The 12,650-nt window shown below is 53.2% G+C and overlaps 3 protein-coding genes across 3 annotated transcripts; 2 read left to right on the forward strand and 1 right to left on the reverse strand.

Annotated features, from left to right (window-relative positions):
• Positions 1 to 475: 475 nt before the first annotated feature.
• Positions 476 to 7,951, reverse strand: BBA_08533 (valiolone synthase ValA; the record flags this gene model as incomplete). The annotated part of the gene is made up of 1 exon (XM_008603630.1): positions 476 to 7,951. The coding sequence occupies one exon, from the start codon at positions 7,949 to 7,951 to the stop codon at positions 476 to 478; it is 7,476 nt and encodes a 2,491-aa protein (XP_008601852.1).
• A 756-nt stretch (positions 7,952 to 8,707) lies between these two features.
• On the forward strand, positions 8,708 to 10,952 carry BBA_08534 (pyranose 2-oxidase; the record flags this gene model as incomplete). Its single annotated transcript, XM_008603631.1, has 7 exons — positions 8,708 to 8,856; positions 8,934 to 8,988; positions 9,052 to 9,061; positions 9,115 to 10,100; positions 10,185 to 10,379; positions 10,453 to 10,514; positions 10,631 to 10,952. The coding sequence occupies 7 exons, from the start codon at positions 8,708 to 8,710 to the stop codon at positions 10,950 to 10,952; spliced, it is 1,779 nt and encodes a 592-aa protein (XP_008601853.1).
• A 432-nt stretch (positions 10,953 to 11,384) lies between these two features.
• Positions 11,385 to 12,336, forward strand: BBA_08535 (haloacid dehalogenase-like hydrolase; the record flags this gene model as incomplete). The annotated part of the gene is made up of 3 exons (XM_008603632.1): positions 11,385 to 11,497; positions 11,584 to 11,693; positions 11,810 to 12,336. The coding sequence occupies 3 exons, from the start codon at positions 11,385 to 11,387 to the stop codon at positions 12,334 to 12,336; spliced, it is 750 nt and encodes a 249-aa protein (XP_008601854.1).
• Positions 12,337 to 12,650: the final 314 nt, after the last annotated feature.

The raw sequence follows: 12,650 nt of genomic DNA on the forward strand, positions 1-12,650 counted from the left end.
CGCCTATGTTTAGAGGGCGGGAGGGGTGCAGTTGACGCGTACATTGTTACGAAACGTAGAGTATAAAAGAAGGGCTGAGTGAGTCTACGGTGCTATCTAAGACGAGAACTACGGTACTAGCACAAATTACGCTCATATTACGGCTTTTTTTCTTTTTCTTTTTTTGGCAAATAATAATCTTTTCTTCCAGGTGTATAATAGGGTACAGAGCGTGCTTTTGTCACCTAGGCTGAGGCTCTAATACTTGGAAATCGCTTGCATTTCTTGTCTACCAGCAGCGTCAATACACCGGCCATGGAACATTTAAAAAACTCAGATTTCATTATACCAACATTTCTTCATGTACATTACAGTTCATAATCACATTCCATCTTTACAGTTGTTGTCTTAAGTACTACCTATTTGCCATTCATACAACAAGCAAACTCCTACACGCTCTACCGAAACTTGCAGCAGACGATATTATTTAGAAAAATCAAATAAGCAGCTTGAAATACAAGGATCGCGAACAAAGCACCTCATGCGTTGCTCGAGCAATCGACTGTAGCATCTGAAAGTTGGCTCGCATGGCTTCGTCCGAGACGCCGTGTACTGCTGGGAAGGCCCCATACTCAAAGCCCACCACGACGTGCAGAGCATCTTCAGCCTGCATCGCGCCTTGAAATCTAGAGTGGTTCCATTCTTCTCCTTGAGCCAAGCAAATCGGAATATCCTCGAATCCTGATTTGTGGAGCTGACGCATGAGAGCATCTAGAATCGCGCTGCCGTCGTAGAACCACTCGTGGCAGTAATAGAGAAGGTTGACGCGACGGAGTTTTGGGTGTGCTTGTTGTACGTAGGCGACGGTCGCGGCGCAAACATCCTCGACAGTTGATTGAATAGAGACGGCATTCTTCTTGGCTTGGGCTAGCTGTTTTGCGCGGCGCTTGTAGAAATCGACGTTGGGATGGGTCACGAAATTGATGCCGCGGTGGTAGGCCATGGCGGCCACAAAGATGGAGAGACCGTACATTGTCAGCATGAGCTTGGTGACCGGGCGTGTGCTCCCAGGCATTCTGGAAAAATCCAAGGTGGTGGCAGCGTCCGATCCGGCTCTGGTGGTAGGCGTAGTAGACACCTCAAGCCTAGGGTTGAAGCCGCTCAGTTTTGAGCCAAGTCCCTGTTCTACCAGCTGGATTGCCAGCTTGTCTGCGGCAGAGCCAAGGTCCTTGTCAAAGACGGCCCAGATAGTCTCAAACAAAGCAAAGGCCACACTCTGCGTGTCTTGAAGTACCTTCTCGGCAATATGTGGCCGGAGAGACACGTACTGCTCGAAGACAGTCTGCATCCGCTTCCAGTCCTTGCCGAGCAAGATGAACAATGGCAAAAGCGTGGCCATGGAATGCGGCGAACAAAACAAAGCATTGATATCTCCATGGTTATTGACTGTCAAAGGCACCATGTGCGTTTTGGACCAGTCGTGCGTGGTGGTGGTCGAGGACCGAATCGTCACCTCGCCCGTCACGTGGATTTTGGACGGACCGCCAATGTCCGTCAGCCACAAAAAATGCTCGTGGTGGTCGAGCTTGGCCTGTTCAAAGCATCCGCGCAGCGTATCCATCAGCATCGTCGTCTCGAGCGTCGAGCCCGACTGCGAGATGCCGACGCAGACGACCCGGGAGAGCCGGCCCTCGATCCGTCGCAGCACCCCGGCCAGAGCGGCTGGATCCAGGCTGTTGAGCACGAGGAATGTAGTAGCGCCGGTGCTGCGTGGCACGACGACATGCTGCAGTGCCTCGAGCGCAAACGACCATGACCCGGTTCCGACCCAGATGAAGAATTCCGCCGAGTCGACGAAGTCCAGGTCAACGACAGCCTGGATTTCTTTGCGGACAGCTGCCCAGGGAGGGGGCAGAACCCAGCCAAGCATCGATCTCTCTCCGTCAAAACCAATGTCGCGAAAAATGTTGCCCTTGCTAATGTCCTTTTTGGGCTTCCTCGTCGCCTCGTAGAGATGTCGCAGCGGCGTTTCTTCGTACGGCTCAAGCGTCTGTCGTGGAGCAGCGTGATCGATGACGACGCGCCTGGGCACTCTACCTCGAATCTCGCTGTTGGATGATAACAGGCTCTGCATCGCGTCCGGAAGTGCATCCAGCGAAATGACGTGGCTCAGCAGCTTGCTAAAGGCGAGCTCGTGCTGTCGAATCTGGTCTGATGCCTGCTCGAGGTCATGGACACGACTTCCGCGGTGGCCAGACAGGGTCAAAGGTTTCCCTCGCATCGATACCTGCTCATGCTTCCAGTCTGTTCGAATCGCCCACGCGTCGACATTTTGGTTTGCGTCGTCCGTGGTGATGGTGTCCCCAGGCTGAAACCCGGCAAAGAGGTAGATGCATCCGCCGCTGTTGATTTGCTCCATGGCTAGCTCAGTGGCCGCTCTTCCTTGGCCAGAGGAGACAGCAATGATGATGACATCAGCGCCACCGACTCTGGAGATTTTGGAGGCGGGCGAAAACGCGGCGTGGTCCATGACAAAGGTAGCCTCCTCGGCCACGATGCCCCTCGACGTCGCGAAATCCAGACGAGTCCGGGAGCGATTGGCGAGAAAGACGTTGCGAGCGCCCATCTTTTGGTTCATGAGCACAAACATGAGCCCCATCATCCCGGCACCAATGACGACGACATTCTTCCCCACGACGCCATCGCGGATGCGACATTGGGCAGCCACCACGCAGCTCAGCGGCTCAATCAGAGTGTAGACTGGCGGGACGACTGATCGCCCCAGAGACAGAATCTGCCTTCGTTGAATCGATTCTTGGCCAATCTTGAGATACTCCTGAAAGACGCCGTCAAAGTTGTGACCGAGCTTGGAGTGGTCGTCGAGCGGATTGTTGGGGTTGAGGACAATCATCTCGCCAATCTCGACGCCCTTGACGTCTTTTCCGACTTGCATGACTTGGCAGATGCCTTCATGGCCGAGAACGCCAGGCTCCAGTCCGCGCGTACCGTCGACGATTTGCATGTCGGTGGTGCAGATGCCAGAAAAGACAATCTTGACCACGAATTCCTTGGCGCCGCACTGCAGCATTTTCCGCTGCGTCGTCACTAGCTTCGGCTGGCCTACCACCTTTTCGACCGCAAGGTAATCCCTTTTTTGACTTTGAATGTACTGTCCAGCACCGAAAAGACTGTCATTGTCGTCATCGACACCCGCCTTGACCATGCTGCGCACCTTTTCTTCCGTCCAGTGGCTAAAATAGGCCGACTTGTGAATGAGTTGCAGCAAGTGACTCTGTAGGGCCGGGATATATGCATTTCTGGCCGTCTTGGTCACGAACCCGCCTACAATGATGAACTTGTCAAGCCCAATGTCGGCCGCCAGCTGCACAATTCTCAGGGCGACCGGGTACGTGACATGGTTCAACGTCTTCACGCCGAGCGCATGTTTCGAGGCAATGGCCTCTTGCAGCCAAGCGTCGTCAATCTCCCGCGGTACGTCGCTATAGGTTCCTTCAGACGCTAGACTCTGGGCATATTTGAGAGCGGCACGGCCGGAGCTTAGCGAGCACAAGTCACCAACGTTGCCGCAAGGGCAGACTGGGATGTTACCTGCGCGAGCCAGCTCCAAGGCCAGAGGATCCTCCTCTTGGAGCGCCTGGCGGAGAACATGGTGAGTGACCTTTGCCATTGAGCCATGGCTGAGAATGGACAGCACAGAGCTCTTGAATCTACTGTACTGCAACTGTTGCCTTTCCATGGCCCGTTGGATAAGTAGATTGGTCGCCTGCGGCTCGACGACAACGTGGCCCATCTCACCACCAATCCCCTGCGGGCCCGTGTCTAAGCGGTCTGGATTCTGCAAGTCGAGGTTCATGACCTTGTTGCTGAGCCCGGAGCTTACCGTGATGAGACAGAAGCGTCCCTCGGTGTGGTAGCGCCAGGCAGCAGCAGAGATGTCGTTGAGAATGGTGAATCGCATGCCGGGAATCTGCATCTTCAACGCCTGCAAAAGATTGTATCCGCAGGCAGGCTCGCCCCATAGTATACTCGCATCTTGGACAATGCCAGCCCTGTCCACCACGGCCCCCAGAGAAATGCCAACCTCTTCCAGGGCGTCGTCTGGATATTCAGCCTTGGCCGAATCGACGCGGGCGGCAATCTCCTCGAGCAGCTTCTTTTGCAGCATCTCGGTCGGCAAGCCGGGGTGGGATTGACGGCTAGGGCTCGGCACTCGGACAGGCGTGCCGAGCGGAAGCCCGTCGAGACTGAGCACGGCAATCCGCAACGTTGTCGAGCCCACATCAAAAACGATGCTGTTTGGAACGGGCGCGAGACCCCGCGGCGGCGACACTGGCTCGCCGGGCGTGCTGGCCGAGCTGCTTCTCGTTGCCATGTTCCAGGGGCTTCCCAGGGCCGAAGAAGACTCGCTGGTGTTGGATCCAAGCAGGCTGCTCATCGTCTTTTGCAGCCCTGCCTGCAAAGTTGTGAATGGTCTCGCTAGCAGCTTCTCGGCCGTGGCGGTATCGAGCACAAATACGTCATTGGTCGCGCTCTCTGTGAAAGTGACTGTCGCATCATCGCCAAGGATTCCGCGCGCCATGTTCCACAGATGCTCCAAGTCGACGCTCTCGCCCGAAGCCACGTCAAACTCTCGTCGGGCACTTTCATCAACGGGAGAAGCAATCATCTTTAGTAGAATGTCTATCAAATCGTCGACAAAGATAAAGTCTCGCTTCTCCGCCACCGCCTCCACGCTGTGCTGCGATTTGGGGCTCAGGGCGCGGTGCACGAATCCCCCGGTGAACCCGGGACCGTAGACGCCGGAGATGCGCAGCGATACGCCTCGCGGCATGTCGGCGACGAAACTTTCGCCCAGAAGCTTGGAGAGCTCATAGACATTGACGCCCTGAGGAACCGGGCAGAGGGCCAGCAGCGTCTGCGAAAAGAGCTCCAGTGCGGCCAAGACATTGGCAGCGGCCAAGCAGCTGGCGCAACAGCGCTCAAAGGCAGACTTGGCATTGCGAATCCATGCCGTGGCATCAGTGTTCTTTCCAATGATGTGGACACGCTGAGTGGAAGGGAAAATAATCTTGAGGTCCTTGTCTTTGTGCATCCGTCGGGCCAGGTGTGCAATGACTCCTTGGGCAAAGCCGTTGACAGCAATGACCTTGGCGTAGTCTTCGGGACGAGACTTTAGAGTAACCACGCCTACCGTGTTGAATATGACTGTAGACTCTCCAATGGTCTTTTCCAGGTTGACCAAGTCCATGAAATCACCTGCGACGACGCTGTGCGTCTCCAGGCTGCCGTCGAGTCGCTGCAGCAGCTTGTCGACGGATTCGGGACGAACCATGCTCTTGACTTCAAGGCCAATTTGTACCAGTTGCTGCACCAAAGATGCTCCAATGTTACCCGAAGCACCAATGACAGTGACGACCTGGTCCATGGGCTGGACACTGCCATTCGTGGTCGCAGCAGCTCTGCCACGGGCGCCTTGATACTCTTGCAGGAAACCCATCGTCTTTTCCACCATGTCGGCACTAATGTCCAGAATTTCATCGATAAAGGCACCCGTTCCAATCTTTTCCGGAATGGCGAGGAGCAGCTTTCCATCCTTGTGCTCGATTCCCTCGGTGCTGATCTTGGCCCACAGAGTCCGGCCGCTGCAGCAGTCGTGCTCGGTCGTGTAGACGGGCAGGCCGAGCGACAAGAGGCAGTCGAGTATCGCCTCGAGCTCGGCGTAGGACAGCCTGCCCTTGACATGGGCCAGATGTGAGGAGATGGACATGCCAATGGAGACGCATTCGCCATGAGGAAGCTCATACTGGGCAAGCGACTCGATAATGTGCCCGAATTCATGGCCAAAATCGACTAATCGCACCAGACTCGTTTCATGGAGGTTTGGCTGTAGCTCCTCCAGCATGGTCTGGATAGCAATCTGCAGAACCTCGGGCGTATGTTCGTTTTGCGTCAGAGTGCCGTGGTACTTTTCAACCACCTCAAACAGCCTGGGGCTCTTGATGAGGGCCATTTTAACGGCCTCGGCCAGTCCGCACGCAAAGTCGCGCTTGGGCAGCGTGGGCAGGAACGCGGCAGGATCATTCAGACAGGCCAGAGGAGCATAGTAGCGGCCGACCAGGTTCTTGTGGTGATGGAAATTGACACCGACCTTGGCGCCGATTCCTGCGTCAATCATGCCAACGAGCGTAGTAGCAATACGCACGTATGGGACGCCATTCTTGAACATGGCCGCCACGAAGCCAATGACGTCCATGATTGTGCCTCCTCCAATGACGATGAAGACGTCGTTGGGCGAAATGCCAAAGTTGATGGCTGCCTCGACAATCTCAAAGGTGGCCGTCATGTCCTTTGCCACGCTCGAAACATTGACCTCGTGAAAGGTAAAGTCGTCGAGGGACGCAGCGTGGGCCTTGAAGTACGCCCGGGTCTTTGCCAGGGCCGCCTCCCCAATGTTGCGGTCGACGACGATCAAAGCCCGTTTCTTGGGGGCGCCGGGGCAAGATGTATATTCCTTGTCCACGCAGTAGCTTTGGATCAGCGTTGGGTTGTTGGCGTCGAAAAGATTGGGAGTTGTGGCAACATGGTATGAGATGCGCGTTGCTGCCCTTTGCTCGCGCAGCTTCGGACGCGTGGTGATGGGAGCTGTAAAGCCCACGCTTCTGGCGGCAGAATTACCATTGGCGCTGGAGAACAGGCAGAAACACTGCAGCAGATAGACTGCGTCTTGCACGTCATGAGCGAGCACCTCGGACAAGGACAAAAAGTCATACGTCCCGCCGCCGCCAGCAGGGATGACGAGGGAGGATCCACGGTCCCTCGTTTCCTCGACAAAGACGGACCAAAAGGACGGTGATTGCATTCCATGGTGAAATACACGGAACCTCAGCTTCACCATGACGTCGATGTACCTTTTCAAGTCGCCGTGTTTGAGACTGCCCTTGACAACCGACAGGGCCGCCATAAAGGCGGCGCCGGTAACCATGAACTCGGCGTCTTCATCATGGCTGTCGAGGAGTTGCTGCAGTACCGACACAGTTTCGCTGCCCAGTCCCAAAGACAAGATCTTGATGTGCTTTTCCGCCATGTCGACGGGGTATTGCCGACGAGCCAGTGTGTCAATGGCCATCTCGACTGCCTGCACCAGCTCATGTCCGGCGACGCCATCATCATCAGCACTGGGTACTATTGCCGCTGCGTTGGCTTCAATATACGACAGCAGCTCTCCATTCTCCAAAACGCCAAGTCTGATCAGCTCCGCCATGCCTCTACGCATATCGCCGGGCTCAGCTGAGCACACGTCTCTCGGATCGTAGAAGCCGACCAACGGCGGATGCACAAATGATAGGAGCCGATTGTGCCGCACACCGGTCTCGGCGTTGTAGTCAATCGAAAGACTATTGGTTGATAGAGATGACCGGACGGTGCCGAGAATGTCGGTCGAGATGAGGATCCAGGGTGTTGAGCGGCGATATGTGCCGGCAGCGAAGCCGACAAGATCGGCCAGAGGCTGACTGCCAATAGCGACAAACAAGTCTCGTCTCTTCAGGCCAACCTTTTTCGCGGCGAGGATAATTTTGGAGACGGCTTTGAAATTCTTTTCACCGTCATTTACCGTCATGACCACATTAATATGTCCTTCTATCACCCCTTTGCTCTCATAGTGCTCAAAGTAGCGAGTGATTTCATCTCTTCGTTTTTGGGGCAGTTTCCCGTCAATGATGACGCAGAGGGATCGTCTGACTTTTGATGATCCCGTATCAAAGTATTTTGCAAGCTCGCATGCACCCCCTTCTCTCATTGATGAGGGGCCAAAAAGTCCTGGGGTCTGAATCATCCGGGCCGCGATTTCGTGATGCGTGACAAGCTCGGTGCCATGGTTGCCGTACTGATCGGACCAGTGGTGAACACCGTCCAGCCGATGGATATTGTCCGAAACTGAACAAATTGTCATTTGGGCATTTGTAAAGTTTTGGTATAAAAGAAAAAGAAGGACAAGATGAACAAGATGAATGCAAAATTAAAATCTAGTGATTTAAATTGGGGGTTCGATCAGAAAGAAGTGCAACCACAGCCCGTTTAAAGGTCCACCGGTAGCACAAAAGAGCAAGTTGAAAAATGTCATTAAAATGATGGATAATCAGCTTCCATCTTGATGATGCAGCATGAGGTCACTTCCGACCACACCATCTGCGCAGTGTTGGTGCTTTTCGACTAGGCTGCAGACTAATTAATCTGTGCCTTCCAGATTTACTTCCACGGCTTATCTGCTCCGTCAGTTACTGCAAAGCACACACACACTCTTCTTCCATTGGCTTCTAATTTTACTTGAGGCTTATTTTTAGATTGCCTTTTATTACAGCAAAGGCATGTTATTGCAGAAAATCTTGGTGACTGCAGGGATTTTGCATTGCCCGTGGACCTCGCATCCTCCTCCTCCTTCCCAACGGACTTCCTAAAATGCCACGTAAAACTTGCTTTGTGCGTCCATCAGAGAGGATGCGGCTAAGCAGATGAATAATCTCTCGGCCGAATTACGTACCATTCATTCGCCAATAATTGCCCCTTTTGACAAATGACATGGCTCCCTTGGCCGATTTAAACCCTTCGACATGTATAGCTCTTTTCTCCCTCTCCCGAGCCTTATTGCTGTACCTGCACTTTATTTTTTCCCCTTTTATACTGGCTTTTATCAACTGGAATGATGAAAATGGGTTTTGAACACGCGGCTGGGGGTCAAAAGGTTGTCCATACCGACGTTCTTGTCGTCGGTTCGGGGCTAATCGGGGCCGTGTATGCCCGCACAATCTCGGACGCCATTCAAGACGTCAGGATTTTAATGGTTGACATTGGCGAGCAGTAAGTTATGTCATTATACAAGCTCTCAAGTATCTTGCCCAATGTTGAGCATTCAGTGCTTCTCCCTTGATTGGCAGCCACAGGAAGAATAGCGTCGCCGTCCAAAGGGATCTAGCTCGATTTGAAAGGTCAGTAAGCAGTTCAGTTCGCCCAAGCCTCCCACTCGTTCATCTGAGCTCATATTGTTCTACACAGATCTATTCAGGTACTTTCTCGAGTCCATCGATTGCCCTGCACAAGCTGACTTGCCTTCACTAGGGGGCTTGGAGCCCATTGTCAGTGCCTTGCAGCGCAGCCTCGCAGCACCTCGATCCGCTAAGCTGGCCCAAGAATTCGTGAGCAATCCCTTGCTGACCAACTCATTTCAGGGCCAATCATTCACTCATACTGTTCTTTCTTGCCGTCACAGAGACTTGCCCAACCCCATTCACCACAACCCAGATCAAGCCATTCATGAGAATCTCCCCGCTGCCGTCGCTATACGAGAAGTTGGCGGGATGGGCAACTACTGGACATGCTGCACTCCAGAACAACACCCCATCTTGGAACGATCAGACATTTTCTCTGACAAGGAATGGCAGCAGCTATACCATGAAGCCAGAGCTCTCTTCCACACCACTGAACATGCCTTTGATCACTCCATGAGGCAAAAAATACTCCAAAAGAAGCTTCGTCAGAGCTTCCCTAACAGAGAGTTCAAGGGAATGCCTCTGGGCTGCCAGCCGAATGAATCCAACCCCGAATATGTCGAATGGACCTCGACTGCTACCATCCTTGGCGACTTGGCGCAGCCGAGCCCTGGCCAAAACAACTTTCAAGTTAAATCGCAATACTGCTGTACAAGACTGCACATTGACTTTGCCCAAGGACGAGTTGTTGCTGCCGAGCTAAAGAATTTAGTTGAAAACAGTATTTTGCTTGTCAAGGCAAAGAAGTTTGTCATTACTGCAGGGGCTGTTCTCAGCGCCGGCATCTTGTTCCGCTCAGGAATCAGACCCGACAACGGTTATCCTGCCCTAGTATGTTTGATGGATGATCCCAGCGGTGACACGGCACGGCACGAGACGGGGGGCACTGACTCGCAGCAGGGCCATTATCTGACGGAGCAAATCGTGAGCCTGTGTCAAATCAGGCTAAACGCAGACCTCTTGCAGCCCAATCCCGACGATCCTGCCCACAAGAAGCACAAGAAGTCGTTCCCCAACGATGCACTTGGCATCCCTTTCAACGATCCTGATCCACAGGTACATGGGCAGACAACGCCGGCTTCTAGCTGTAATTTGCCTCATGTCATTGCAAACAAAATGACTAACCAGATGTCGATACAGTTGACGACCCCAATGACGCTCGCTCGCCCATGGCATACTCAAATTCACCGAGACGCCTTTGGCTACGGCTCTGTGCCGCGCGACATTGACCAGCGCTTGATTCTTGACCTGCGCTTCTTTACCCATGTCGAGATTGCCCATCATAACTGCGTCAAGTTTTCGGACAAGATTTCAGATATTTTTGGCATGCCTCAGGTATGGTCAAGGCCATCCATCTCCCGACCTGACAAGACTCGAGGGAAACTCACTCACACACAAGGGGGTTTAGCCGACCTTTCACTTTCAGCCTGGCGAGCAAGACGTGCAGCGCTCCCGGGACATGATGACCGAGTACGTAATGAAATTCATATATACAATATTTTCCAAATCAACCAAATCATCTATTACTAGGCTACTCTTTTTTTTTTTTTCATTTGCAGCTAACAAAGGACCCCCAAATCACACAGCATGGTGCGCATCGCCACGAGCCTGGGCGGGTTCATCCCGGGACAGGAGCCACGCTTCATCCCGCCCGGCGCCGCGCTCCACATCTGCGGCACGACCCGCGCGAGCCCTGTCGACGACGGAACATCCGTCGTCGACAGGCACTCCAAGGTCTGGCGAATTGAGAACCTCTTTGTCGGCGGCTGCGGCGTGATTCCTACGCAGAACGCCACCAATCCCACACTGACGGCAGCCTGCTTCGCCATTGTCGGCGCCAGGAAGGTGGCGCAGGAGCTGAAGCAGATGCGGCGATTACAAACAGGGCTCGAACCTTCGAGGATTTAGGATTGGATAAGTTGAATGGGGGTGGGGCTAATACAGTATAAGCTAGGGCCCGGTCTTGTTTTCTATTCCCGCATGACGCGTAACTGAGGAGGGGAAGAGGGGGTGAATTGAAAGCAGATGATAAAAGGATTTCTGATCCCAGACCTTGGCACTTTGGCTTGTGAAAAATAAAAATCTCACTATCGAGCAGTGGATCCAAGGATCGGCGTCGTAGTTGAACGGGAAGTAGAACGGGAAGTACACATCAAAGCCACAAATCTGCACCTCCAGATAGAAATGCAATGCTACCTGCCCTGCTGCACGAACTAGGCACCTACGCAACTAGGTAATTAGGTAATTGGCTCTACCATGTAAATCGAACCAAGATTTAATTCTCTTGTTCATGTACAGAGTTGACTACGAAACTTCCTCCTATCCTTGCCATCAGCCATGATGGTATCACGGCCCCCTCCTGCCCCTGTGGTGGTGCCCTTTGAGGCCCTGCTGTTCGACTTGGACGGCACACTTATCGACTCTACCAACGCAGTAGTTCAACACTGGCAGCGGTATGCAAAAAAAAAAAAAAACGCATAATCGCAGCCGAGGAGTTTTGAAAAAAAAAAAAAATCACTGACCTTGTGTTCGCCTACAGTATAGGCAAGGAGCTGGGAATCGACCCCAATGTCATTCTGCAAACGGCTCACGGCCGCCGAACCTTTGACACGCTCAAGATTATATGTCCCGAAAAGGCAACCATGGAGTGTGAGTCCAACGCATTTCATTCAAACCTATCTTTCCCGCGTTTTTTTTTTTTAAACGAATGCATCAAAAAAAAAAAAAAAAAAAAAACTACAAACACGCCCCCATGGCACAAACAGATGCAACGGAAATCGAAAAGAGCATTCCGGAAAACCACGGCTCCGACGCCACCGTTATTCCCGGCGCACGCGAGATGCTCGACAGCGTCACCGCCGCGGGCCTGCCCTGGGCCATTGTCACGTCCGCCTCGCTGCCCCTTCTCAACGGCTGGGTACGCGTCCTCGACCTGCCCGCCTGCCCGCACCTCGTCACCGCCGAGTCGGTCGAGGACGGCAAGCCCGATCCCGCGGGTTACCTGCTTGGTATGAAGAAGCTCGCCGCCATGATGATGGACAAGAGCCCGGCCGGCTGTTGCGTCGTCTTTGAGGACAGCCCCGCGGGCATCCGCGCCGCAAAGACGGCCGGCTGCAAGGTCGTAGCGCTCGCCACCAGCCATACCGCTGAGCAGGTGGCCGAGGCGGAACCGGATTGGATCGTAGACGACTTTCGGTCTGTGGCGTTGGTTCAGCTTAACGGAGGCGGGAAAGCTCTGCAGATTTCGGATTATATTTTGCTCGAGACCCCCAGCTACACGGCAGTGGCGTAGTTGCGGGAATACAGAGGCTTCGAACCACCTAGCTGGAAGCACAAAGTTGCAACAGAACTTTTATATAGAAAATCAATACGGCATTCCAGACGTAACTTTAATCGAGCGTCACGCAGTGAGTCATCGAGTAGCAGGGACCAGACTTGCAAATAAATAAATCGATTCAAATATATCTAAATCAAATCAACATTTTTGCGAATCAAATCAACTCAAATATGAAAAAAAAAGGGGGGGGATCTAGAATAACGTTATAGATAATCTTTACCTTTTAGCCTTACGGTTCAAGGAATTACGCTACTTAGAAAACCATTACT

This window comes from Beauveria bassiana, assembly GCF_000280675.1.
Source record: "Beauveria bassiana ARSEF 2860 unplaced genomic scaffold BBA_S00036, whole genome shotgun sequence".
NCBI classification, from domain to species: Eukaryota; Fungi; Ascomycota; class Sordariomycetes; order Hypocreales; family Cordycipitaceae; genus Beauveria; species Beauveria bassiana.